Raw genomic sequence first — 27,177 nt, 5'->3', positions numbered from 1 at the left:
ATTTTTCTTTTGCATAAGATTACTTTACCTATACCATGGGCACCAAGCACAGGAGTTCCCATCTTTCTGCACAACTCGTAGAGTGAAGGGATACTGATAGCCCATACTGTCATCACTGAAACAGAACATAAACCAAAGAGTATAAAAAACATTTTTTAAAAATTTGTTTTATTTTTTATTTTTTTAAATTTACATCCAAATTAGTTAGCATATAGTGCAACAATTTCAGAAGTAGATTCCTTAGTGCCCCTTTACCCATTTAGCCCCCCCCCCCCCCCACAATCCTCAGTTTGTTCTCCATATTTATGAGTCTCTTCTGTTTTGTCCCCCTCCCTGTTTTTATATTATTTTTGTTTCCCTTCCTTTATGTTCATCTGTTTTGTCTCTTAAAGTCCTCATATGAGTGAAGTCATATGATTTTTGTCTTTCTCTAATTGACCAGTTCCATTCATGTAGTTGCAAATGGCAAGATTTCATTCTTTTTGATTGCCGAGTAACACTCAGTTGTGTATACATATAAACCACATCTTCTTTATCCATTCATCCATCAATAGACATTTGGGCTCTTTCCATACTTTGGCTATTATTGATAGTGCTGCTATAAACATGGTGGGGGGCATGTGTCCCTTCGAAACAGCACGCCTGTATCCCTTGGATAAATGCCTAGCAGCGCAATTGCTGGGTTGTAGGGTAGTTCTATTTTTAGTTTTTTGAGGAACCTCCATACTGTTTTCCAGAGTGGCTGCACCAACTTCCATTCCCATAAAAAACATTTCTATTTGAGGTCTCAACTCCTTTTCATTTTTTCTTGAAGTAACCCTAGGAAGGGCATCTGTCAGAGCAGTATGCTCATGGTTGACAGTTCAATGCTAGTTATTTTAACCCATTAGCAGCAGCCCTGTACCAACCCCACTTAGGGCTCCCATGTTGTATCCCTGTTACAGAAGGTAGACAGACTAGACTGCCAGATGTCTCTAAGAGAGGCCATGTGGTCCACACAAAATTTTAAGATAAGCTAATAACCTTATAAGCTAATAAGCTAATCATGAAATCAACTACCAATTATCCTTCAGCCCTAATTCTATCACAAGATTTAATTCACATTAAACTAAAATAATTAGACCTTTCCATGACAAGAACATTGCCACAGCACAGAAAGCCGAAAGATCATAATGGTTTTTAGAAGAGCGGACTATATATAATATATATATATATATATAAAATATATATGTATAATAATATATATAATATATATATTATATAAAATATATATTTATATTTACATATTTCCTTTTTTTTTGTTTCGTTTAAGTAATCTCTACACCCAATGTGGGGCTCAAACTTACCACCCTGAGATCAAGAGTCACATGTTTTTCCAACCGAGCCAGTCAGGCACCCCAGAAGCGTTCTTTAATCAGAATCCTGATGTGGTACACTGTGAGGCACCCTTTTCCCTGCCTTAACTACTCAAAGCTATAAGCTACCTAACATTTTTAGAGTAATGTCTTTTAACTGCAAGACAGCCTTGATTCTCCCACTTAAACAAGTATTTTTCTTCATCCTTGCCCCAATAAGAAGCAATGCAAGACACCACATTTGGCAATTGGTAGTAGCTGTTACATGGTGGCTAAAGGTAATGAAACCATGATAAGGACTTTGCCACCTCCAAAACGTTCAGTTCCAAATATCCTACTTTGCAATAGCTACCTCCTAACTTTTTAAATCGCTTATTCAAGTATCACTACTCTAACAATTCTTTGACCAAAGAGAAATTTCTAATTACTGCTCTCAAATCCTCACTTTCCTCCTTATCCACTGTCGCTCAAAATAATAATCTTTTATATAGATCCTCGATTCCAGGAATTTGTCCATCTAATCTAAACATTCAAATTTATTGACATTAACACTCACAAAAATAGAGAACTGTACAATGAACCCCCATGTATTGGTCACCCAACTATAATCATCATCAACCCTCAGCCACTTTTAATTCACCTATACCCTTAACCTAGCTCTATAGATTCTTTCATTCCATTAAAAAAAATGGGAAAATATACATAAAATTTACCATTCAACTTTTTTTTTAAAAGTAGGCTTCAAGAACAGTGTGGAGCCAAACATGGGGATTGAACTCACAACCATGAGATCAAGACCTGAGCTGAGATCAAGAGTCAGACGCTTAAGCAAATGAGCCACCCAGGCACCTGTACCATTTAACCATTTTTAAGTATACAATTCAGTGGCATTAAAGGCATTCACAATGCTGTCTGTGCAACCATCACCACCATCCATCTCCAGAATTTTTTCATCTTCCCAAACAGAAACTCTGTACCATTAAGCAATAATAATACTCCTTTCCTCCCAAACCCTAGTAACCTCTAATCTAATTTCTGTCTATGAATTTGCCTACTCAAAATGTCTCATAAAAGTGAAATCATACAGTATTTATCCTTTTGTATCTGGCTTATTTCACTTAGTATAATGTTTTCAAGGTTCAACCATGTTGTAGTGTGTATCAGAACTTCATTCCTTTTTATGGCTGACAAATACTCCACTGTATGTACATACCACAGTTTATCCATTTGTCTGCTGATGGACATTTGGGTTGTTTCCACCTCTTGGCTATTGTGACCCACTAGATTATTTTGAAGGAAATCAGAGGCATTTTATCATTTTCATTCATAAATATTTCATTGTGTTATCTCTAAAAGACTCTTACTATCTTTTTTATTGCCTGTAGGACTATTTTCTCTTTATTCTAACCTCCATGCCTTCATCTATACCATTCCATCTATACTAAAATAGCTTTTGCAAAGGTCACCAAAGACTGCCATTTTATCAATTCCAGTGGTCAGTTCCCAGGCCTCTTCTTACTAAATCTCTCTGTAGCATTTGAAACTGATCCTTTAAACACTTCTTCACTTCTGGGACACCACTCACTCCTAATTTTCTTCTTTCGTCACTGGCTGCTTCTTCTCAATCTCCTTTTTTGTCATTTTTCAACCTCTAAATGTTGAAATGCATCAGGAATTACACTGGGGGGGGGGGTGTCTTCTCTATCTCTTACTCTCTAAACGTTATCATCTGGTCTCAGGGATTTAAATACCAACTATTTGTGATGACACCTATATTTTTATATCTCCAACAAAGGACACTGAAGTCTATATCCCACTTAAAAATATAACATACATGTTGAATTTAACTTGATTCCTGTCATCTCTTGCTCAAACCTACTCCTTCCTCAGTTTTCCTCACATTAAATGTTACCACCATTCACAAACAATTGCTCAGGCTGATAACCAAACTTGGGTTCCTCTTTCCCTCATACTCCATATCCAATTCATTAGCAAGCCCAGGGAAAAGTCCTCATCTGGAAGTTCTTCAATTTAATCGCACTTTCACTTCAAATTTAATCTTGCCCTATTGTCATTTTTACTTAACACGACATTCCTCAACTAAATTGCTTATTATTTGCAGTTTTCCTTTAAGATTTATTCTTTTTTCTTAAATTACTTTTTTTTTTTTTTAATTTGAGGGAGAGAGAGAGAGATAGAGAGCGCACGGGGGAGAGGGACAGAAGGAGAGAGAGAGAGAACCTTAAGCAAGCTCCGCACTCGGCAAAGAGCCTGACGTGGGGCTTGATCCACAATCCTGGGATTATGACTTGAGCCAAAATCAAGAGTCAGACACTTAACAGACTGAGCCATGCAGGTGGCCCTCCATGTTAAACTAACAAGGCATGGAAACAATCCAACTGAATCATTTGTTATGGTATGGGGGTTTTTCAGAGTTCATGTATAGAAATGTACATGACTGTTTCCATTCTGCATTCCAGCAAGTTGAGAGGATACAAACTCCCTGGTGAATTTATACTCCCTAGTTTTGCAATAACAGAAGTCAAGGATAATACCTGAAGCGTTTAAAGCATTAGCAGGAGGGACTTCAGGTAAGAGAGTACAGAATGAAAGGATTATTAGACACTAGAATGTCTAGGTCATGAAAGGAAGTTGTACAGTCTCTCCTACTCAATAGATCAAACCACATGGTTGAATTATATGCTTTCTGGATGGCTCTTCAAAGAGTGATTAACTTAACATGGAATGTGTCCTATATATTACATAGAATTCATATAAATTCTTCTTTTTAAAAAATTTTTTTTTTAACGTTTATTCATTTTTGAGACAGAGAGAGACAGAGCATGAACAGGGGAGGAGCAGAGAGAGAGGGAGACACAGAATCTGAAACACGCTCCAGGCTCTGAGCTGTCAGCACAGAGCCCGACGCGGGGCTCGAACTCACGGACCGTGAGATCATGACCTGAGCCGAAGTCGGACGCTTAACCGACCAAGCCACCCAGGCGCCCCTAAATTCTTCTTCTTGAGTTTGGAAACCACCTGTCCAGGCTTATCGCCCTCTCAACTCACCAATCCTGAGCATGGTTACTGGCTTCCTGAGGTGGGAGTGGGCTGGCTAATCGAGACACCTGAATCCAGACCGCATCATACAGGTCCTTCTTCCGGGTATGCACAGTACATGGAACAATCAGTGGCATTCCAAAGAGGCTGGGGCGATTCTTCTGAGATGAAAGGAAATACAGTTCTGTCCTCATCTGTATGTACAAACAAGAGAAGAAAGGGCTGAGAAGACAGGCCTTTGATTCCTCCCTTTCATTCTAAGAGCCAATAACAGGCAACAGTATCATTTTCAAAGTAGTCCCTACCACACTTCTCTTTATTTATAAAACCACGTTTAATTAATATAGAGAATATGGTTATTTAGAGTGGAAGGTTGAAGATTGTAGTATTGCCAGTTTTAGAATTGCTATCAAACTTTTCAGCATTTAGTATTTTCAAACTAGTTTTCTCTGATAAATATTTCTCACACACACAGAACCACATGTAAAAACTAGTAATAGTTTCCTAACTCAAGGTTTTTAAAAGCACTTAAAATCCTTTCTCTAGAAAGGATGCCAGTAAACCAAACTGCCTCAAAACACAATTTTCTAATAAGGTGTTGACAGCTGTTGTTAGAGCAGCAATTCCTAAACTGTTGGGAAGATATGAAACCCAGCCATTTAATGTTATAACAACTTATGCACCTTCCTAAAAGTAGCTGAGCTGACTTTAGTCTTTTTTGTTTTTTTTAATTACGTAATAGAATAAAAGTAAAGTAAACTTTAAAAATATTTGCTTTTAGTATGTTAAGAAGATTCCTTAATATAGAGATACTGCACAGAAGTAGCTTGGAAATGGCTGTTTAATAAAACAAAAGTTTAGTATAATAAAAGGTTGACTGCAATTAAGGATTACTCAAAAAACTGCTGAGCACTTGGACATTTAATTCTTTAAGTGTGGTCTTTGTGTAGTAGTTAGAGAAGCTAAATCAACAACTTACAAACTCACCAACAGTTAGCTAGTTTCTTAAAGACTTCTATTTCAGATTCTCAAGCATTTTATCTTGCCATTATTCATTTTTTAAATTAAACCCTTTTTTTTTAAAGATCTTATTTTTAAGTAATCTCTACACCCAACATGGGGCTCAAACTTACAACCATGAGATCAAGAGTTGCATGCTCTACCAACTGAGCTAGCCAGGCACCCCTTGCATTATTCATTTAAGCTTAGCTAAATACATGATTCTAAGACTGTATTTCATGTGCTGATGTTCTTATAAGACTCACAGTTGATACGTGGACAGAATTCAGAATAACTATTTTTCAAAAACCTAAAAACAGGGGCACATGGGTAGCTCAATCAGTTGAGCATCTTACTCTTGATTTCAGCTCAGGTCGTGATCTTGTGGTCATGAGATCAAGCCCTGCATCAGGCTCTGTGCTGGATGTGGAGCCTGTTTAAGATTCTCTCTCTCCCTCTCCTTCTGTCCCCCACCCCTGTGTGCACACTCTCTCTCTAAAAAAAACAAACAACCAATAAAACAAAAATCTAAAAATATAGGTTAATTCTTCTCTCCTTAAACTTCTACTGTTCTTCCACTCTCTCAGCAGATGACTTATTTTACTAAATAAATGAGATCATCTAAGCAATGACCTCTTCATTCCTCAGTGTAGCTCTTTTCTAAACCCACAAAAAATTTTCATCCTCTTGAAGGTAACTTCTCCCAATAGCACTGGGAAATACTACTCAGTTCCTCATGGGAATAACACTCCCAGCTTTCCTATACCAGAAATCCTCCTTTTGCTCTCTCCTAACAACTTTTCCTCCCAGCTGGAAAAACTCATTTGGCCCAACTGTTCAAAGGAGTTTTGCTCCATTTCTTTACTTGGTTATACTGCAAAACTTCAATTTTCACTCTTTTGATTTCTCTGGTCCATGTAAACCACTTCTTTCTTTTTTCCTTTAAATTGACTTTTCCTTTATTTGTCGCATCAATACCGTTTTCCCATTTCTCTATTTTCTGAATATTCTTGCCTAGGTTGCCTTGTCTCATTCTTATTCATCTTTTACCTTGTAGAAAGGAGGAGACAAAAAATAAACTACTTTCAAAGTAATTCAATCATGAGATCAGAAAGGTCTGAAAGAAGGTGGCAATAAAAATGAAGAAATGGTAAATTCAAGTAGTATTTTAAAATAAGATATTAAGGGGATGGGGCCCCTGGGTGGCTCAGTTGGTTAAGCATCCGATTTCGGCTCAGGTCATGATCTCACAGTTCGTTGAGTTCAAGCCCTGCGTTGGGCTCTGTACTGGACAGCTCAGAGCCTGGAGCCTGCTTCGGATTCTGTGTCTCCCTTCCACTCTGCCCCTCCCCAACTTGTGCTCTTTCTCTCAAAAATGAAAGAATAAACTTAAAAAAAAAAGAAAAGAAATTAAGGGTTGCCTGGATGACTCAGCTCGTTGACTGTCGGACTTCAGCTCAGGTCATGATCTCATGGTTTGTGAGTTCAAGCCCCCATATCAGGCTCTGCTGTCAGCACAGAGCCCACTTAGGATCCTCTCTTCTCCTCTCTCTCTGCCACTACACCACTCGTGCTCTCTCTTTCTCTCAAAAAATACATTGTTTTAAAAAAAAAGAAGATATTAAAGGGCATAGTGATATACTGAATATAGGGTTTTAGAAGAAAAGGGGAGAAAAAAATCTAAGGATACTCTCAGCCTTTAGCTTTTAGATGGAAGAATGGTGTTGCCTTTCACAGAAATAATAGGAAAAGGGACTTGACTTGAGACAGACAGATGGTAAAATCAATTTTAGGTATTCCTAAAGCACCTGTCTAGATCATGAAAGAAACTGGAAATCGATAACTGGTTAAAAGGTGAAAATTAAGAGTTGACAATGTGGCTTTATGGTCTAATAATTACAAAAAAACTGTATATAATGCTTTAGCACTTACCAAGTGCTCTATAAAACATATTCATGAAAATTCAAGAGAGTGGTTTTCCAAGACTTTTTAAAAAGTACATGAGAATTCTTTATTTATGATCTGATAATACTTGGTTAAAAAAAAGAGAGAGAGAGACATAGGGAAATGCTGATGGGAGTAGTTGGAGCTGTACTTAAAGCCAATACCAAGTACAAATGGATGCCTTAATTCTCTATCCACTCATATAATCCCATACAATCCCATCTAGAACGTGGCCCATAGAACGTCATCTACGTTGTCAGGTGCTCACTTTAAGTCATGAGTTATTAATTCAAAAGGGTAGACAAGTACATTTTAAAGAATTATCACAAAGCAAATAGCTGTATAATCACTAGTCAAGACAGAATACAGCTAGCACTCCAAAAGCCTCCCTCTGCTTCCTCCCAATCACAATTTCTTCCTTCCTTCAAAAGTTCAGTTTTTCTAATTTTATGGTAATCACTTCCTTGCTTTTTCTTTATAGTTTCATAGGCTACGCATAAAAACAGTAAATTTCATTTTCCCTGTTTTTAAAATTTTTATTTATAAAAAGAATCATATGTCTTATATTTCTTTTGTGTCTGGCTTCTTTTCCACATTAGGTTTATGAAATTCATTTATGTTGGGTACAACTCTAAATTCATTCATTTTCATTGCTGTAGAATATTCTATCATATGAATGTCTCAACTTCCTTATCCTTTTGCTACTACTAATGGACATTTAATGTTTTTATTTTTTGTTTTCAGCTTTGGGCGATTACAGATAATGCTGCTAATGCTAATGCTGCTGAATGAATATTCTTGTACATATCTCCTGATACACACGTCTGTTTGGTAGATGCTTAAAAAGGAGAATTGCTTACCTTTAACTAGAAAACTACTTTCCAAAAGAGCTGTATTAACTTATACTCTTATTAGCAGTGTATGAGAGTTCCTGTTGCTCAAATATCCTCATCATCACTGTTAATCAGTTTAAGCTGCTCTGGTGGGTGTGCGGTGATATGCTAATGGAGCTTTAATTTGTATTTCCCTGGTTAGTAGTCTGGCTGATCACTTTTTCATATGGTTACTGGCTATTTGTATATCCTTTCTGTGAAGTGCTTATTTAAAATTAACCATTTTTTATTCAAAAAATTTTTTTATTTGAGAAAGGGAGAGACAGAATAAGCAGGGAAGAGGGGCAGAAGGAGAGAGAATCTTTAGCAGGCTCACACTCAGCACAGAGCTGAGGCTCAACTGTGGGGCTCAATCCCACAACCCTGGGATCATGACCTGAGCCAAAATCAAGAGTCAGATACCCAACTGACTGAGCCACCCAGCGCCTTGAATTGTTTTTTAATGATTTACATGAGTTCTTTATATTTTCTAGATTGAGTCTTTTTGTGGTTATAGGAGTGGCAGACATCTTTGACTCCAAGGCTTGCCTTTCTATGCAATGGCATCTTTTGATGGAACTAAAGTTCTTAATTTTAATGATGTCCAATTTATTAATCTTTTCCTTTATGGTTAGTGCTTTTTGTGTCCTATTTAAGTAGTCTTTTCCTACATCAAGGTCATGAATGTATTCACCTATTATCTTCTAGGAGCTGTTTTATTGTTTTGCTTTCATATTTAGTTCTGTAGTCCACCTGGAATTGAACATTATGTGGTAAGAGGTAGGTGTCAAGTTTCATATGGCTATTCAATTATCTCAGCACCATTTACCAAGAAAATTGTCTTTCTCTCACTGCTCTGCAATGCTATCTTTGTTATAACTCAAATGTTCATACATTTGTGAATCTGTCTCTGGGTCTCTATTCTAAACCACTGTTAACTACTTGTCTTTTCTCATACCAATATCACAATGTCTTAAGTACTTAAGTGTTATAAAATAATTGTAATATCTTGTAGCTCAATTCGTCATGCTTTACTCTTCTTCAAGAGCGTCTTGGTTATTCCAGTGCTTTGTATTTCCACATTTTTTTTTAATTTTAATTTTTTTTTACTTTTTTTTATTAAAAAAAAATTTTTTTTAATTTAGTTTGAGAGAGAGAGAGAGCAGAGGAGGGGCAGAGAGAGAAGGAAAGAGAGAATCCCAGGCAGGCTCCGTGCTGTCAGCACAGAGCCCGATGCAGGGCTCGAACTCATGAACCATGAGATCATGACCTGAGCCAAAACCAAGAGTCAGACGCTTAACCAACTAAGCCACCCAGTGCCCCCGCACCCTGTTTGTTTAAGTTTCTTTATTTTGATAGAGCACAGGAGGGGCAGAGAGAGAGAATAATTTTTTTACTTTTTAAGTAAGCTCTGTGCCCAACACAGGGCTTGAACTTATGACCTCAAGATCAAGAGTGCCATACTCAACTGAATGAGCTAGCAGAGGTGCCCCTCTGCTTCCACATTTTAGCATCAGCTTATCAAGTTTACATACACGAGAATACATACATATAGTAAGCATTTATATTGGGATTGTGCACTGAATCTGTAGATGAGTTTGTGAAGAACTTAGATCTTTGAAATATCTGGTCTTCTAATCCATGAACATGGTCTATTTCCCTCAAATATTTGAGTCTTCTTTAATTTTTATCAATATTTTTATTGCTTTCCATATAGATACCTTGTGTATCTGTTGCAGTTTATTTCTAGGTACTTAAATCTAATGACAAGTGCTATCAGTAAATCTCATTAGTGAACAGCAGAGGGAGAAGCAGAAGATCATGTAAAGATGGAGGCAGAGATTGGAGTTATGAGATAAGAAATGCCTATGGAAGTTGGACGAGGCAAGGAAGGATTCTCCCCTAAAGCTTTTGGAGGGAGCACAGCCCTGGTGATTTCAGATGTCTTGAGATACCTATAGAACTATGAAAGAATAAATTTCTGTTGTTTTAAGCCATGAAATTTGTGCTAATTTGTTACAGCAGTCCTAGGAAACAACTTGTTTTTACCCAAGAACGTTCCTGTTTCTCTCCAAAAAAACCAACCAACCAACCTCCAAATACATCCATGCTTACATGGCAGAGAAGATGTACATGCCTACATGAAAATATGAGAGACACAAACTTTTAAAAAGGAAGTAGTATTTGGATGTAGCAGCCATCCTGTTGCTGCTTAATATGAGTGAGGAATGACACTTCAAATTTTTAAAAAATGTTTATTCATTTTGTGTGTGTGTGTGTGTGTGTGTGTGTGTGTGTGTGTGAGAGAGAGAGAGAGAGAGAGAGAGAGAGAACAAGTGGGGGAGGGGCAGAGAGAGAGGGAGACACAGAATCTAAAGCAGGCTCCAGGCTCTGAGCCATCAGCACAGAGCTGACACAGGCTTGAACCCACAAATTGTGAGATCATGACCTGAGCTGAGTCGGACACTTAAACGACTGAGCCACCCAGACGCCACTGAGGAATAGTATTTCATACAATGGCCAGCATGTGTGATACTAAATCCTGGCTCTGATCACTTACAATAACACACTGAAAGTGAACACAATGAAGAGGCTTCAAAGACAGAAAGTGGCTATGTTTCACAAATGACATTGGTTAAGATGAGCAGTAAGTTGCCTAATTTAAACTAACCATTTTTCGGTGGACTGCAATGATGTAGCCTGTAAAGGAATTGTCAGGAAGAGATGGCATATGACCATTCACCATTCCATTTGTGAAGTTCTTCTCAGTTCCACATGGCACAACAGTGTTTGGCATTCCATTGGGTATAAACATTGGTCGGGGCAAGTCTCCATTGGTTGTTAGGGTCAACATTCCATTTGTAGATGGGGAAGAGGAGAAATCTACAAATTCATAGATAAATACAGCATCATAAGCTTGTGGTGTTTTCATCTTTGCTCTTTTCTCAAATAATGTGGGGACCAAGACCACTGTAGTAGAGTCTCTTTTAGCAAAGGACAGGGAGAAATCACAGTTCAAATAATAATTCTGGACTGACTGGAAGATTTTAATTTCAGATTTTCCTTCTATAACTCACACTTAAGATGAAATGACAAAGCAAGAATAACTGCTGGAAGTAACTGCTTGGAAGTATAAGTAAAAAAAAAAAAAAAGTTGCTTTTCTTTTAGTTTTCTGAAAAGTAGAAGTAAAATTTTTGTAAGAATCTATCAGCATCATACTGTCACATACAAATAGTTCTGCCACTTGTTTTCTTTTCCCTCTCTACGAATTCATTTCTCTATTCCCCTAAAAATGTTCAGTTGAAAACAACAGTCTCTAGCTAGATGTTCCTTTATTTTTTCATTTTAGTTTTTAAAAAAATATTTTTTAGATTAGTTTTAGATAAAGAGGAAAGTACAGATTTCGCATTTGTCCCCAAAAATGCAAAGCCTTCCCCATTAGCAACATCCCCCCAACCAAAGTGATATATTTGTTACAAATGATGAAAGATGCCTTTTAAATTTAAATTATATTAAAAATGTATTTCTCTTAGTCTCAACAGTGCTCAACAGTCCATATGACTTGTGAATATTCTATTGGATGGAAAAGATTACAGAAAATTTCCATCATTGCAGACAGTTCTATTGAACAGTGATTATCTAAACAAAAAAGCAGTATTAAATCATCCATCAATCCACTATCGATACTCTACTAAGTGCCAACAAGAGGAGCCTCATTCTCTATGAGGCCCTTTATAGTCAGGAAATAAACCTAATTATAAGCAGTATGAAGAATAGACCAATAATGTTAATGGTCAAAAAGATTTAATTGATAACCATATCAAACCACATGCATATTAAACAGATTCTTTTTTTGTTATTTCCTACCCCCACTTAAATAGATTCTTTTTGTCATGTTTATTGTTTTATTCTCTGATAGTATATTATATATCTCTCACACCATTTGTTGCCATGTTAGTATCAGATAAAAGAATTAAGAGATCTGAATTCCAGTGGTAGACTTAGTTAAACAAGCATCTGCTTGTCACTTACATTACCTGAATTTTAGGTTCCTCATCTAAAAAATGAGGAATCTGAGCCAAATGATCACCAAGGTTTCCATCAGTCTCCAAAATTCTTTTGCCTGAATATCCTTAGCCCAAATAAATATAAACCCTTAGGCCAATATTTTAAAGCCGAAATAACGAGAAGGAGCTCTAGTTCTACTTTACCTGTCTGTGTTGGACTAGAAGCTGAAATTGGAGATCCAGGAATGGGAATTTCAAATGCACACAAAAATCCACTCACTGAGAGTCTCACTTTTTGGTTGTCTTGAGGGAAATTCTACAGAAAAAGAGGATGAGAAGGAGGAAATGTTTCATATAAAATGGAAAATCATTTGAAACAAACGTCTTAGATGGTTTCACGAATAAAACAAACAAAATGACTGAATAACTTTTCTCAAACAGCTAAAAGATGAAAGCTTGATAAACTGACTGAAAACTAACCTCACTGACAAAACATGCTATCCCATTCCATAGGAAAGAAGTTTTTTTGAATAACTGATGGCTTAAGTTTTGTCCTTCATTTCAAGCATCTAAATCCCAAACCTCAGAGAGATCTTACCTTTGCATTACACATGAGAAAACATCAGTTGGGAGTTTGTTCAGAAAGCCCAAAGATGAATATGAATAATATCAATGGTAGGAGTTCAATTGAGGGTAGGCAATATATTATTATTTTATTAATTTTAATTTTTATTTATTTTTGTTTCAAGCTTTTACTTAAATCCTAGCTAGTTAATACATATATAGCGTAATATTAGTTCCAGGCAATGTATTTATTAAATTGCGTGCTTCTCCAGCTGGTATGCACGAAGAAGTGATTTATGTCAATTTGTCTTTGCTCTCTAACATCTTAGTGTGTTGAAAGGCCAGGTATATATATTCATAAATAAATAGTAAAAACATACATTTATAAATATGAAAAATACTTTAACCAAGGAAGAATTCTAGTCAGAGTGGTAATACAAAAACCTGTAAAGTGTAGCAGCAGTAGTCACTGGGGGAAATCTATACTGTAGTGATGTAGCGAGATTACTCCATACAGATAGCGCTAGGCTTATATTTCCCTTCTTTTAAAATGCCACTATCAGGGTACCTGGGTGGCTCAGTTGGTTAAGTTAAGTGTCCATCTTCAGCTCAGGTCATGATTTCATGATCATGGGTTTAAGCCCCGCATCAGGCTCTGTGCTGACAGCTCCCTGGAGCCTGCTTTGGATTCTGTGTCTACCTCTCTTTCTGCCCCTTCCCTGCTTACTCTCTTGTCTCTGTCTCTCAAAAATGAATAAAAATGTTAAAAAAAAATTTTTTTTTAATGCCACTATCATTATTACTTCTTTATGCTGGTAGATACCCTTTTTAAAGTTTCAGGGATGGGAAACTGTTAAATTTTGTTCATTCTTTGTTGTGTTTTGATATCCCCTTCAGTCATTTAATAATTAATTGAGAAAACTGTGATCTTTAAAGGATGGAATCAAGGGTATCCTAGAAAGAATAATCAATATTACCTTTATGTTGGACCCATGTACTTCTGCAAGAAGGATCTGTTCTGATTTAAGTCCACAGAGATCGCTCAGCTGTTTTTTTAAACCTGTGTACTTTTCATCCATATTCAGTCGTAGTCCATATCGTACAGGGGTAGTACCATCCAGCTTAATAACTAGTAAAGAGAAAACATCTTTTAAGTATAATGCACATTTCACTGAAAGCTCTACTGTGTGTGTGTGTGTGTGTGTGTCTGTGTGTGTGTGTGTGTGTGTGTGTGTCTTGGAAACAGCAAACGTTTCAGTCTAGAATTTTTATTTTACATGTAAACTACAACAGATGGTTGTATCATCAGGGATGATACTGAGTGAAATCATTATTTTTTGATGTTCATCTGATATAGAAGGGTGAGTGGTTTTGTAAGATTTTAAAGAGTTTCTGGCATGTTTGAAACTAACAGAGGTATCAATGGGCACAAGGCGTGGTCCCATGTTCCAGGGTCTGGAGTTCCTGCCTGAAATTACACTGTTGGATTATAACATGCTGACCAATTTTTATGATAATACATTATAATGTTTGTTTATTTGGGGGGGGCGGGCAGAGAGAGGGAGACACAGAATCCAAAGCAGGCTCCAGGCTCTGAGATGTCAGTACAGACCTTGATATGGGGCTCGAACCCATGAGCCATGAGATCATCCTGAGCCAAAGTCAGACACTTAACTGACTAAGCCACCTAGGGACCCCTATGAGAATGCATTATAAAGAAATGACTATACTTAGAAATTCAAATTCAGGCTACCTGATCAATGTAGAAGACATTGAAGTTAAGTAGATTTTCAGAACTTTGTGACCTACCTGTTATTTCTAAGTGCATATAACTGTCCATTGGTAGTGGCAAAGACAAAAAATTGAAAGGGTCAAATCGGACACTTATATGCCCACACGTTTTGCATCTGACTTGGGACCTCAGCTGCCCATGGAACAAATCCACAACAATCGATCTATTCCTTCTCAGATGGTTGTCCCATGCCTAGCAAGGAAAAAGATCAGAGAGCTTTCTTTTTTCAAAATTCGAAAAATAATTATTTCTACATAAATTCAAATAAATTGGTTAAATATTTTAGGTTTAAATGCCAAGAATATAACCCTCTGAAACTAATGTAACATTATGTCAACTATACTCCAATAAAAAAAAAGAACATAATCCTTAATCTTCATTTAAGATATAGAAACTTTCTGCCTGCAAATTTACAATTCAGATATGTAATTTAAAATGTACTGGCCTACTGAGATAGGAGAGAAAATCAGTTCTTGATTAGAATGTGATTCTTTCTGTTCAACCTAAATGATATTAAATTCAGATGGAAAATCCCATTTTTTTGTTCTTACCATGGTAACAATGATGAGAATTAAAGTTCTTTGTCCATTAAAGAGCAGATAAAACATACATATTCATCACTGTACACATCATTTTAGCAATTATGGGGACTCCTGAAGTTCTACTGAATAAGTCCTGCATCCTTTCCCATAAGTTTACAATGTAAAAAGGCAACATTTAAAATTTTTCATTAAAGATGCCTTGTTTTGGCATTACTGAACAAGAATCAAGCAGAGAAATATAAATTCTTTTACTTCCATAGTAAAATTTTGATCACAGAATAGTTTAGTTAGCATTCAACTTGTACAACACACATCTGTGGACAGAACATTTTATCTATTGCTTACATTAGAAACTGAAAACTGACAAACCTCTGCAGCTACTTCCCAGTCTGGTCGGCCATCACTGTCCTTCAGTTCCACATAGGGCTTCTCATGGACTCGGTTAAGATCTTCATGGAGACCATCCAAGAGAAAAGCCAGAAGTTCTTGGGAGTCTTGTTGCTGGAACCCATTAAACCTGGGAGCATATTTTGCTATGGTCCACTATAAATATAACAGAATCAAACTCATTATTTGCTACCCCATAAAATTTGGAATGAACATGCCCCATAATTCAATCAGAGGCATTTTAAGAAGATAAAGTATTTAGTCTGCCTCCATTTCAGCAAATATATTTGGAATAATCATGAAATCTCTCGTGTCTTAATTTCAAATGACAAAAAAAAAAAAAAAAGGGAAGAAAAACAAAAAAGTATTTTCGTTAATTCTGTGTCCCAGTTCAGTATCATATAAGCAAAAAGTTCTTTAGGTACACAGACATTATTTAAGACAGGTAAAGACAGAAATATATATATATGTATATATATATATATATATATATATATATATATATATATTTTTTTTTTTTTTTAAGGTTTTTATTTTGAGAAAGACAGAGACAGTGTGAGCAGGAGAGGGGGAGAGAGAGAAAGGGAGAGAGAGAAATAATCCCAAACAGGCTCCACACTGTCAGCACAGAACCCAATAAGGGGCTTGAACTCCCGAAACTGTGAGATCATGACCTGAGCCGAAATCAAGAGTTTGACACTTAACTGACTGAGCCACCCTGACACCCCAAGACAGAAATATTAAAATAGCATTTGCTTTCATTGAAAAATTCCTGTTACAGTTTTCTTTTACAGTTAACCTATCTAGTCTTATAACCTTTTATTACTAGAGGCAGAATAGCCTCATGTTTAACTCTGAGGACTTACTATCTTGTAATCTTGGGCAAACTATTTAACTGCTCTGAACCTTAGTTTCCTGAGCCATAAAATGAAGATAATAAAATGAAGATAATATAATGCTTTATATTACAGGACTGTTTAGAAGATTAAAGGAGTTAATACACACAAAATATCATTAGAATAGTGCCTGGAACATGAAAAGATGCTCAACATCGCTCCTCATCAGGGAAATACAAATCAAAACCACACTCAGATATCACCTCACGCCAGTCAGAGTGGCCAAAATGAACAAATCAGGAGACTATAGATGCTGGCGAGGATGTGGAGAAATAGGAACCCTCTTGCACTGTTGGTGGGAATGCAAATTGGTGCAGCCACTCTGGAAAACAGTGTGGAGGTTCCTCAAAAAATTAAAAATAGACCTACCCTATGACCCAGCAATAGCACTGCTAGGAATTTACCCAAGGGATACAGGAGTACTGATGCATAGGGGCACTTGTACCCCAATGTTTATAGCAGCACTCTCAACAACAGCCAAATTATGGAAAGAGCCTAAATGTCCATCAACTGATGAATGGATAAAGAAATTGTGGTTTATATACACAATGGAGTACTATGTGGCAATGAGAAAGAATGAAATATGGTCCTTTGTAGCAACATGGATAGAACTGGAGAGTGTGATGCTAAGTGAAATAAGCCATACAGAGAAAGACAGATACCATATGTGTTCACTCTTATGTGGATCCTGAGAAACTTAACAGAAACCCATGGGGGAGGGGAAGGGAAAAAAAAAAAGAGAGAGAGGTTAGAGTAGAAGAGAGCCAAAGCATAAGAGACTGTTAAAAACTGAGAACAAACTGAGGGTTGATGGGGGGTGGGAGGGAGGGGAGGGTGGATGATGGGTATTGAGGAAGGCACCTTTTGGGATGAGCACTGGGTGTTGTATGGAAACCAATTTGACAATAAACTTCATATATTGAAAAAAAAAAAAAGAATAGTGCCTGGAAGTGGTTAAGTTGTCAAATTTTTAGCTATTATGATTATTAATTTAAACTAAGTTTAAAGTTTTTGTATTATTTTTAAATAAAGATAAAAAATAACCCTAACTTTACTACATATGATATTAATGCAAAATTTGTATCCATGAATTTCAGTAATTAAATTCTTTCAGTTTTTTTAAATTCTACAGATAGAATTAATTACTTTAGTAATGTCAAAAATATATGGAGTATCATTAACTAGACTCAGAGGTATATCTTGCAGTTAGAATACTGTTAATAGTAAAGGACTAACAATGGAAGATTTACTATACATACAAGTAAGATATCTGATAAATTAGTAAACTGAATGACATTCCAAATTTAGACTGTGACTTTGTTTCCCAGTATTTTGCATACATCTGAACAAGTAAAAGTATTTCACATCTATGTCTAGTGAAGGATCTAAAAAACATTAGTTAAACTAAAACTAAAAAAGCTAAACATAAAAAGCATGTGGAGAAAAAGAATTACTTAAACAACTGCTTAGGACTTAAATACTTTCATATTATTTTAATCTGCTTACCCGAAGCTTTAATGGGGCGACATTCTTCTGAGTTCCACTCCAAAGTTCCTGTACTAAATCCCCATAGCACTTAGCCATATGCCCCTTCATACCAATGGGATTTGTCCTAGAAGTTTAAAGAGGAGAATTTTTGCCAAAGATTCTCATAAATCACAATCACAGAAATGCCTAGCATCTATTTTCTCACATCAAAATATCTTTTTTAAACAAGTATGTCTTTCCCCTCATTTCATACTAAATAGGGCAAATACGACTTTTGGGTTCATATCAAAATTATAAAGAGAATATATATATGAATCAGGAAATATTATTACCTGTTGAGTTCATAAAGATGTCTCCCTGAGATAAAATACTGTGTCAGTGGCTGTGTGTTACTAACACACTGGATGCTTGAGTTCATGAAGCATGTGTTTCCCAGGTTACTCAGACCTGTGGCTCCTTTTTCTGTGGGAACTGGAACAAACAATATGAGAAAGAAGCTTAGCTATAGTAAGATGTCACAGACCAAACAGTTACTTGTATTTGATGCAAAGATTTTTAAAATTCTTTCAGTTGGCTAAATGGAGCTAATACTTCTTTATCCAGTCTTGGAATGCTAAAAGTAGAGAAGGTTTTTCATGGGATGTCACTGGCAATCATGATAATCCAAGTTCATTTGTGATCTAAAAGTAGCAATGATTCTCTTTAACTGCTATGATAGTTTTTTTTTTTTAATTTTTTTAAATGTTTTTATTTATTTTTGAGACAGAGAGAGACAGAACATGAGCAGGGCAGGGGCAGAGAGAGAGGGAGACACAGAATCCGAAGCAGGCCCCAGGCTCTGAGCTGTCAGCACAGAGCCTGACGCGGGGCTCAAACTCACGGACTGTGAGATCATGATCTGAGCTGAAGTCGGATGCTTAACTGACTAAGCCACCCAGGCACCCCTGCTATGATAGTTTTTTAGAATTCAAACAATTCTCTCCTAGTATCGGGTCTCTAAAAAGATATAAATTATTTAATTGTGAGGTTAGAAAAAATGTGATGCTTCAGGAAAAAGTAAAGTAAAAGGGGAACTAGTTCACTTTTGAACTAGAGGGCCAAAAGTTGTTAACACTTCAATAGATAAGAAAATTAAAAAAAAAAAGAAGGAGGAGGAGGATGAGCATAAGCAGAGGAAGAAGAAGAGGAAGAAGAAGAAGAAGACGACGACTTTTAAGATCATCTCTTTAAAAATAATACATCAGACTTACCCTTGTGTCTATCTATTTTACTACTGTTTGCTATAAAGGACATTTCCTCAGGCCAACTCATATCTTTATTGCGAACTGGAAAGACAGAAAATGTGTTAATTTGTTATCTATATCCATTTAATTGCTTCTGTTTTTTTTTTTTTTTTTGGAAAAGAGTTTATTTCTAAATAAACCAGAAACTGAAAAAAAGGGGTTAATTTTGTAATTGATTCTAAAACTATTCCAACTCTATATTGGGGACTTTACAGTCACTTAATTAGAATTCATTAGTAAGCTATTCCCTCAATTACCTGCCTGAATTAAAATTATACTCAAGTATCGATAAATGTAATTAAAGCTCTTAAACTCAATTCATTAGAATTATCACAATTCCTTCTTAAATTGTGACAACTGTTAGAGTAAAACTCTATTTTAATACAAAGGCAGCTAGCAATGTTTCCAAAAATCTTGATGGGAAAAGACACATTTTAAATTTTCAATGACACATGCATGCCACTATGTAAATGTACATGTGAATATACAAGTAAGCTTTGTTGGTGAGTGACCAGTGTTGATGACTAATGAAAGCCTGTGCCACTAACTGTGCCAGAAAGTTAGTTTTCTTACTCAAACTCAAAAAAGGCAGCTTGAAATTTCTAAGAAATTTTGTAAATTTATAACCAAATTCACTTGTTTCTACCCACCATTTCCATCCATTGCCAGCCAATGAATGTAGACATATTTTTCTTTTAAAGCAATCTTGATAGTATGTAGGATTACATAAGACCTTAATAGTTTTTCTTTACTATAATAGTTAGAAAAATTATAAAATGAATTATTGAGTAACTAAACCTTAAATTCTTTCCCTAAAATCTAATATAGATGCATGCTTCCATCTTGTACCTTCAATTACCAGATGCTGCTCATCCTGGATTTTCAAATATTCCAATCTATGATCCTCATCATCCAGAAGAGTAAGGTAATTCTGGTAAGGAGGAGGAAATGTTTTTGTTAAATTGATTACTAAATTTAAAACAAAATGGAAATAAAATAAAAATGAATGACAAACACATCCTTGAAGTTCTATAACTTATGTGACAGATATGTGGATATTATAGTTGTTCAGAAATATTAATAATTTAGTTGGCAACATGAGAGAAAAACAATGTCAACTTCATAAACAAATACTTTATGTCTCTAAAACAAAGTTATAACAGAATTTTGGGGAGATCAGAAGACTCACCATACATCAAACCAAAATTCACTGAGATTTAGATTTTCTGAAGCACTTACAGAACTTTTCTCTAGTACCTGGTATGAAATTCAGTAAACATGTTTGTGAACCAAAACTAGGGGTGTCTGGGTGGCTCAGTTGGTTAAGCATCTGATTTTGGCTCAGGTCATGATCTCATGGCTTATGAACTCGAGCCTGTGTTGGGCTCTGTGCTTACAGCTCAGAGTATGGAGCCTGCTTTGGATTCTGTGTCTCCCTCTCTCTCTCTCTGCCCCTCCCCTCTCATGTCCTCTCTGTCTCTCTCTGTCTCTCTGTCTCAGGTCATGATCTCACAGCTTGTGAGTTCGAGCCTGTGTTGGGCTCTGTGCTGACAGCTCAGAGCCTGAAGCTTGCTTTGGATTCTGTGTCTCCCTCTCTCTCTCTGCCCCTCCCACTCATGTCCTCTTTGTCTCTCTCAAAAATAAATATTTAAAAAAAAGAACCAAAATATAAAATCATACAGGACAATTACACGTTTTTGTTTGTGCTCGCCCTATTTAAAGTGCTCACAAAGTTAAGTCATTTAATTCTAAGCGAGATCTATTATTTTGCCTGTTTACTCATGAGAAAATTGAGACAGTTAAGTAACTTGCTCTGGGTTATACAGCTAAAGTGGCAAAGACAAGATTAACCCCTGGCAGTGTGGTTCCAGGAATCGTGCTATTCACTATTATACCATACTGTCTCTCAATGGTGATCATAGGAGGATGTTACAAAGAGGGAACAATGGAATGCAGAACTGGTTAAAACTATTTATGATCCAATTTCAAAGTATAATCTGAAAACACACTGCATATATTAGGAAGAACATATATGCATTTAATAGCACTGCCTCTGAGGAAAGTGGGAGATAGAGGTCAGAGGTTGGGAACAAAGAATTTTCACTATATACTTTTGTACCATTTGATTCTTTTCAACATGTGTATATAAATTACCTTACAACAGGAGATGACTTACCTCACTGTTGTACAGCCACAAACGCATATCTTCCTCTTTGATGCGTAGTCTCTGAGATAGATATTCATGAATTTCCTTGATGGTCTGCATTCGACTAAAACAGCCTGTATAGGCTAAGACCCGCTTTAAGGGCGCATTCGGAGAAGGTACATTTCCTATGGTCATAGTAATCATGATAAGGAAAACGGCAGATATAAAAAAGAGCTCCCTGATCAGCAATGACTATTTCAGAAAATAATGATGAGAAATGAGAATTATAGCTTTAATAATTTTAAAAATTAAGAAGCTTTAGGGGTGCCTGGGTCTCTTAGTTAAGCATCCGACTTCGGCTCAGGCATGATCTCGTGGTTTGTGGGTTCGAGCCCCACGTCAGCCTCTGTGCTGACAGCTCGGAGTCTGGAGCCTGCTTCAGATTCTGTGTCTCCCTCTGTCTGCCCCTCCCCCATTCACACTGTCTCCGTCAAAAATAAATTAACATTAAAAAAAAAAGAAGAAGCTTTAAAATAAAGCTGTAAAATGAAGACAGGGGACCAACTGTGTTAAAGTAAGTTTAAAGTCAGTCTTAACTTTGAAAGGAAGAGCAACAAAATCAGAGGCCCAAATTAATAGGCAGTATTTGGATCCCAAGAAAGGTGGCATGTATCAACAATTGACCCTGGTATCTTGGCTGTCCTCGGCAGGGTTATTATGTGCAATAGCAAAACCAAAATTCAGTGTAAGAATGGGGAAGATAATATGTGACTGGATTTGAATTCCACAGTTAACTGGATTCATTGAAAAGAAAACCACTGGCCCAAAATGGCATCACTTAGGTTAAAGCCTTAAGTCAATAAACCAGGACTTAAAACCTAACCTAACTGCAGTTTCAAACCCCCAGAAATGTAACCTTTAACCAGTCAACATAGGAATTTCTTTGTCAGTACTAGGAAATTTACTGATAGACTCCTACCATTCCCCTTAAGAGGGAGACCTTGCCTAAAACAGTGGAATCTTTGCTAATAGTTTCCCTTTTTCCACTCCCTCTCTACCTTTAAAAACCTTTAGTTTAAAAAAAAAAAAAAAAAAAAAAAGGGGGGGGGGGCGCCTGGGTGGCTTGGTCAGTTAAGCGTCCGACTTCGGCTCAGGTCATGATCTCACGGTCCGTGAGTTCGAGCCCTGCGTCGGGCTCTGTGCTGACAGCTCAAAGCCTGGAGCCTGTTTCGGATTCTGTGTCTCCCTCTCTCTCTGCTCCTCCCCTGTTCATGCTCTGTCTCTCTCTGTCTCAAAAAAATAAATAAACGTTAAAAAAAAAAAAAATTAAAAAAAAAAAAAAGAAAAAAAAAAAACCTTTCCTTTTCTGTAAGCCCTTGGAAGCTCCCTACTACTTGCTAGACAGGATGCTGCCAAATTCATAAATTGATTAATAAAGCCAATTAGATCTTTAAAATTTCCTTGGTTGAATTTTTGTTATTTAGCAACCTGACCCACTTTCTCCCTTTTTTTAAAGTTTATTTATTTTGAGAAAGAGAGCAAGAGAGCATGACTAAGGGAAGGACAGAGGGAGAGAGAGAATCCCAAGCAGGCTCCACATTGTCAGGGCGGACAGAGCCTGACGTGGGGCTCAATCCCACAAACTGTGTGATCATGACCTGAGTCAAGATTAAGAGTTAAATGCTTAACTGACTGAGCAACCCAGGCACCCCCTGACCCACTTTCTTAAAATAAACTATCTGTGAATTACTAACCCTATCATTCTCAGTCATTAAGTGCCCCAATAACCTGGCACATTAGTACAATTACATAAGAAACTTTTGTTTAGAATTCTAAGTAGGCATACACTCTACCAAGCAGAGTTAAAAGTGAAATCAAGAACCTTCCCGTGAATAAAAAAAAAAAAAAAATCGCCCTGCTGAAAAGGTAGGAGGAAAACCGTATGGCCTGCCTGCCCAGTAAGAAGATAGCAGACATGATCTTTAATTCCTAGAGGGCTCAAGAAACAAAAACAATGGCAGCAAGGGAAAAGAGTGAAAAGTAAAGAAAGAATATATCATGTTTAACCACATACTTCAAAAGAGAAGGTGGATGAAATGACAAGGGATTATGGAAGTCAAAAATTGTTTGCTAAAACAATCTACTAAACCCTGGTTAATTTTTCAGCCAAAAACCCAGGCAAGAGTTGTAGCTTAAAATGGTCCTCTCTAGCTATATAGCATGTTATAGTTTACTGAACAACCCAAAACAAAACAAAAAAACCCTTAGCATATCAATATAATCCACCTAGGGTACAAGTATACATGCCAGGCAATTTTCTACCCATTCAATGGAGACTTAGCTTTTTTCCCCTTATTAAATGCATGTAAGTCTTCATCTACTAAACAAAACAGAGAAAAGTATTGGTATCATCCACTTTTTAAAGAACTTCCAAAAAGAATTCACTCACCTACAATAGGTTGAAAAATCATATAAGAAACAAAGGCCTCTGTAGCTTTCTCTGTCAAAAAGGCTACATTGAAGGCTTTAAACATGGTTTGTACATCTGTCACTTCAAAAGGAGTAAAAGAGCCTAGTAAATAACCCTCAATACATTAAGAAGAAAGATGAAAACTATGTTACAGCAGAACAAAACCCAACCATGATCAATTTTAAACACACAGCACAGCAAATCTTTTACAATCATCAGTGAGCAAAGAATAATTCCTAACAGAAAGTAATAGAGCAAATTTCTCCAATTATACATCAGAGGATTAGTTATAAGATTACAGCAAGAAAGCATCTTTTTTACAAACTTCAAAATGATTAATGATTGATTTCAGAACTAATTAGTAAGGAATAAAAATTTCAAATTAAGAATAAATTTAGAGCAATAACTACCCAGTTCTAGGATTCAAAAGCATTTGCAAGTGTAGTGTCCAAGTCAATTTCCATGGTCTTAAGCCACATAAGAAATTTATTTGAATTCTAGACAGTTTTTATAGCATAGCTCATTAAGCAGGCAGCCACTTATTACACATACTTTTGTGTTTTTGAATAGCACCAACAAATCTAGTGGAATTTACAGAAGCAGCAAAAATCTAGGATCAGCACAAGAGTTACAAAGAATACTTACTAAAAGCACAACAACACATTTTTCCTCTCATGTTATCTTTCAAAGAGAATTGAAAAAAATATATGCTAGGGTGCCATGGAAGCAAGGCAAATACTTTTATTCAATGGAAAATTAAATCAAGAATGTTTCACAGTGATTCTGTTTCACTGTTCCTTGATTTTGACATTTTCCCCAAAGACAAAATTTGGTTAGGTAGAAGCCAATGCTTTGCTATAATTCTTACCAAACAATATGTGTAAGAATCTCCATATATAATTTGAATATAACCTTTAAGAAAGGCATAAAACTAATTCTATTTAATTTCAAGGGAGGGATGATAGTGATTATAGAGTTGGTTTGGGTTCTTACATACTAAGTTATATTAATTATAATAACACTGTGGCATTATTAACACAAAGTCTGAGATTTTGTGTAAATGGATGAACTGATTACTTCTGCTGAAGAACAATGTCAAATATTTACAAAGTAAAAGCACAAGGCAAGTCCTGCCTGTCAATAAAATTTAACGTAACAGAGAAATCAAGGGGGAGCTTTTTGTATGTAATACATCAAAATGGGAACTTTCATGTCATTTTGATAGGCTTGATGTTTTTCAAAGCCAATGTATCATTTTAGTTTTCAAAAATATATCCTTCATTTTATATATATTATCTGTCTTTTTATAAAGGCTCTGTGGGCCAAGCATGAGAAATGTATTATGTTTTCTCAAAAAAAGTCCCCCAAAACACCAACCAACAAACAAAAATATGATATTGCAAAAGAAATTACTTTCAGATATTTGAGTGGAGGTGAAAAGATTAGTTAGTCAGTCACAGACTGACAGATTTTACCTTAGGTCAAGGAAATAATTTACAATGGATGGTTTTCAAAGAAAAAAAGTATATGAAATATATTTCTATTTATTTTCTTTGTATGTTGACTAGCCAGAAAAAGAAACAACTCTTCTCAGTTTGCTGCTGAGATTTTGCCACTACCCCATCTAGTCTTGCGCATGACCATAGATCTAAGCCCCATTGATGATTTACTGATTCTGAATGAAAGCAGATGGGAATGTGTATTAGTACAGTGGCACCAGACTTCGAGCAACTTGGGTTTTGTTTGTTTGTTTGTTTCAACAAATGCATGGTATTCTTGCTGCATTCTTAAGTTACCTCTTGGTAAATGCTGAGGAAACATTCTCAGGCTCATCATACCCATATTCACCCAGATGTTAGACTGCTGTGTCCGAGTGGCAGGCTGCTGTCTTAGGAAGAGAAGATATCGAGGAAATAACTCTAGCTCTGGGATTTCTGTCTTGCTATTCTTGATTACCTGTTGTCATGAAAGATATAATGTGATCACTATAAAAGAAGAAACAAAATTTGTCATTTTTATCTAATTTCTGAGATGTATGTATGTATGTATTTAGAGCGAGCAAGGGAAGGGCAGAGAGAGTGTGGGAGAGAGAATCCCAAGTAGGCTCCCTAGTGTCAGCGCAGAGCTTGGTGTGGGGCTCGAACCCACGAACTGCAAGATCATTACCTGAGCTGAAATCAAGAATTGGACGCTTAACTGACGGAGCCACCCAGGAGCTCCATGGACAAATTCCTAGGACTAGAGGTATAAGTCAAAAAGTATGGAAGGTCGTATCATTAACTACAAGTCCTTTTGCCAAAGCGTAGCAATTTTCTTAAAAGTGTATGAACGTACTTCTCTCATAAGATATTCTCCGAAATGTATGAACATTTATTTTACAATATTCTCAGAAACCTATGAATGTGCTTCTCTCATAAAACCTTATCATTGGACATCATTTGAAAACACCTTATTTCTTCAATAAAGAATATAATAAATTTGCTTCAATTTTTATTTATTATATTACTTAGGATAAAAATGTTTTCATATAAAGATTTGCTATCTAGGGGCACCTGGGTGGCCCAGTTGGTTGGGCGACTGGCTTGATTTTGGCTCAAGTCATGATCTCACCATTTATGAGAATAGGCCCCACCCATATTAGGTTCTGTGCCTGCTTGGGATTCTCTCCCTCCTCTGTCCCTTCCCTGCTCTCTCAAAAAAAAAAAAAAAGAAAAAAAAACCTTTAAAAAAAATTTGCTATCTATGTTCTACTGTGTAACTGGTTTGTTCAGTGTATTTTTGTCTATGATTAAAACAACTACATTGGATGTACAAAACTAAGACTTATGTTGTTGAAACAGGATTTTTCTGGGGCACCTGGGTGGCTCAGTCAGTTAAACATCTGACTCCTGATTTTGGCTCAGGTCAGGATCTCACGGTTTGTGGGATCAAGCCCAGTATCAGGCTCCGTGCTGACAGCACGAAACCTGCTTGGGATTCTCTCTCTCTCTCTTGTTCTCTCTGCCCTTCTCGCTTGTACTCTCTCTCTCAAAATAAATAAACCTTAAAAAAAAAAAAAGAAAGAAACAGAATTTCTCAGTAATCCCCTGCAATAATGTGTTTGCCAGCCCAAAGATACAGGAAAACATTTCATTATAAAAATATTGCTCTATGAATTTTAAGAGTTGAACATTATCAAATTAGTATTCCAAAAGGATAGCAGAATTAACACTCTTTAAAACATAAAATTCTACATAATGTTTAACAGTCTCCAGTGATCAGGCTTTATTTTATTTCCCTCTGCCCTAGTAACCAGTGTTTTCTGCAATAGAGCATTTTTCAACACCAAAAGGGGGCAGTAAAGAACCAGATAAAAACAATGATACAAACCA

The 27,177-nt window shown here is 36.3% G+C and overlaps 1 protein-coding gene across 2 annotated transcripts in view; it reads right to left on the bottom strand.

Moving 5' to 3' along the window:
• The window catches only part of USP32 (ubiquitin specific peptidase 32), a 248,995-nt gene that overhangs the window by 20,063 nt on the left and 201,755 nt on the right, over positions 1 to 27,177 (bottom strand). Inside the window, exons 16-28 of one of the 2 annotated variants that reach the window (XM_049637818.1) lie at positions 25,645 to 25,762; positions 21,367 to 21,521; positions 20,040 to 20,121; positions 19,158 to 19,232; positions 18,240 to 18,378; positions 17,926 to 18,031; positions 15,506 to 15,679; positions 14,612 to 14,786; positions 13,780 to 13,931; positions 12,443 to 12,554; positions 10,902 to 11,113; positions 4,425 to 4,609; positions 29 to 115 (exon numbers count right to left, since the gene is read on the bottom strand). In XM_049637818.1, the coding sequence (XP_049493775.1) occupies positions 29 to 115; positions 4,425 to 4,609; positions 10,902 to 11,113; positions 12,443 to 12,554; positions 13,780 to 13,931; positions 14,612 to 14,786; positions 15,506 to 15,679; positions 17,926 to 18,031; positions 18,240 to 18,378; positions 19,158 to 19,232; positions 20,040 to 20,121; positions 21,367 to 21,521; positions 25,645 to 25,762 (1,772 nt within the window). Of the gene's footprint in view, positions 1 to 28; positions 116 to 4,424; positions 4,610 to 10,901; positions 11,114 to 12,442; positions 12,555 to 13,779; positions 13,932 to 14,611; positions 14,787 to 15,505; positions 15,680 to 17,925; positions 18,032 to 18,239; positions 18,379 to 19,157; positions 19,233 to 20,039; positions 20,122 to 21,366; positions 21,522 to 25,602; positions 25,763 to 27,177 lie in introns of both variants that reach the window. The other variant, XM_049637817.1, reaches the window with a different exon arrangement.

This window comes from Panthera uncia, chromosome E1 (genome assembly GCF_023721935.1).
Source record: "Panthera uncia isolate 11264 chromosome E1, Puncia_PCG_1.0, whole genome shotgun sequence".
Classification (NCBI taxonomy): domain Eukaryota; kingdom Metazoa; phylum Chordata; class Mammalia; order Carnivora; family Felidae; genus Panthera; species Panthera uncia.
This window is presented reverse-complemented; position numbering and strand designations above follow the sequence as displayed.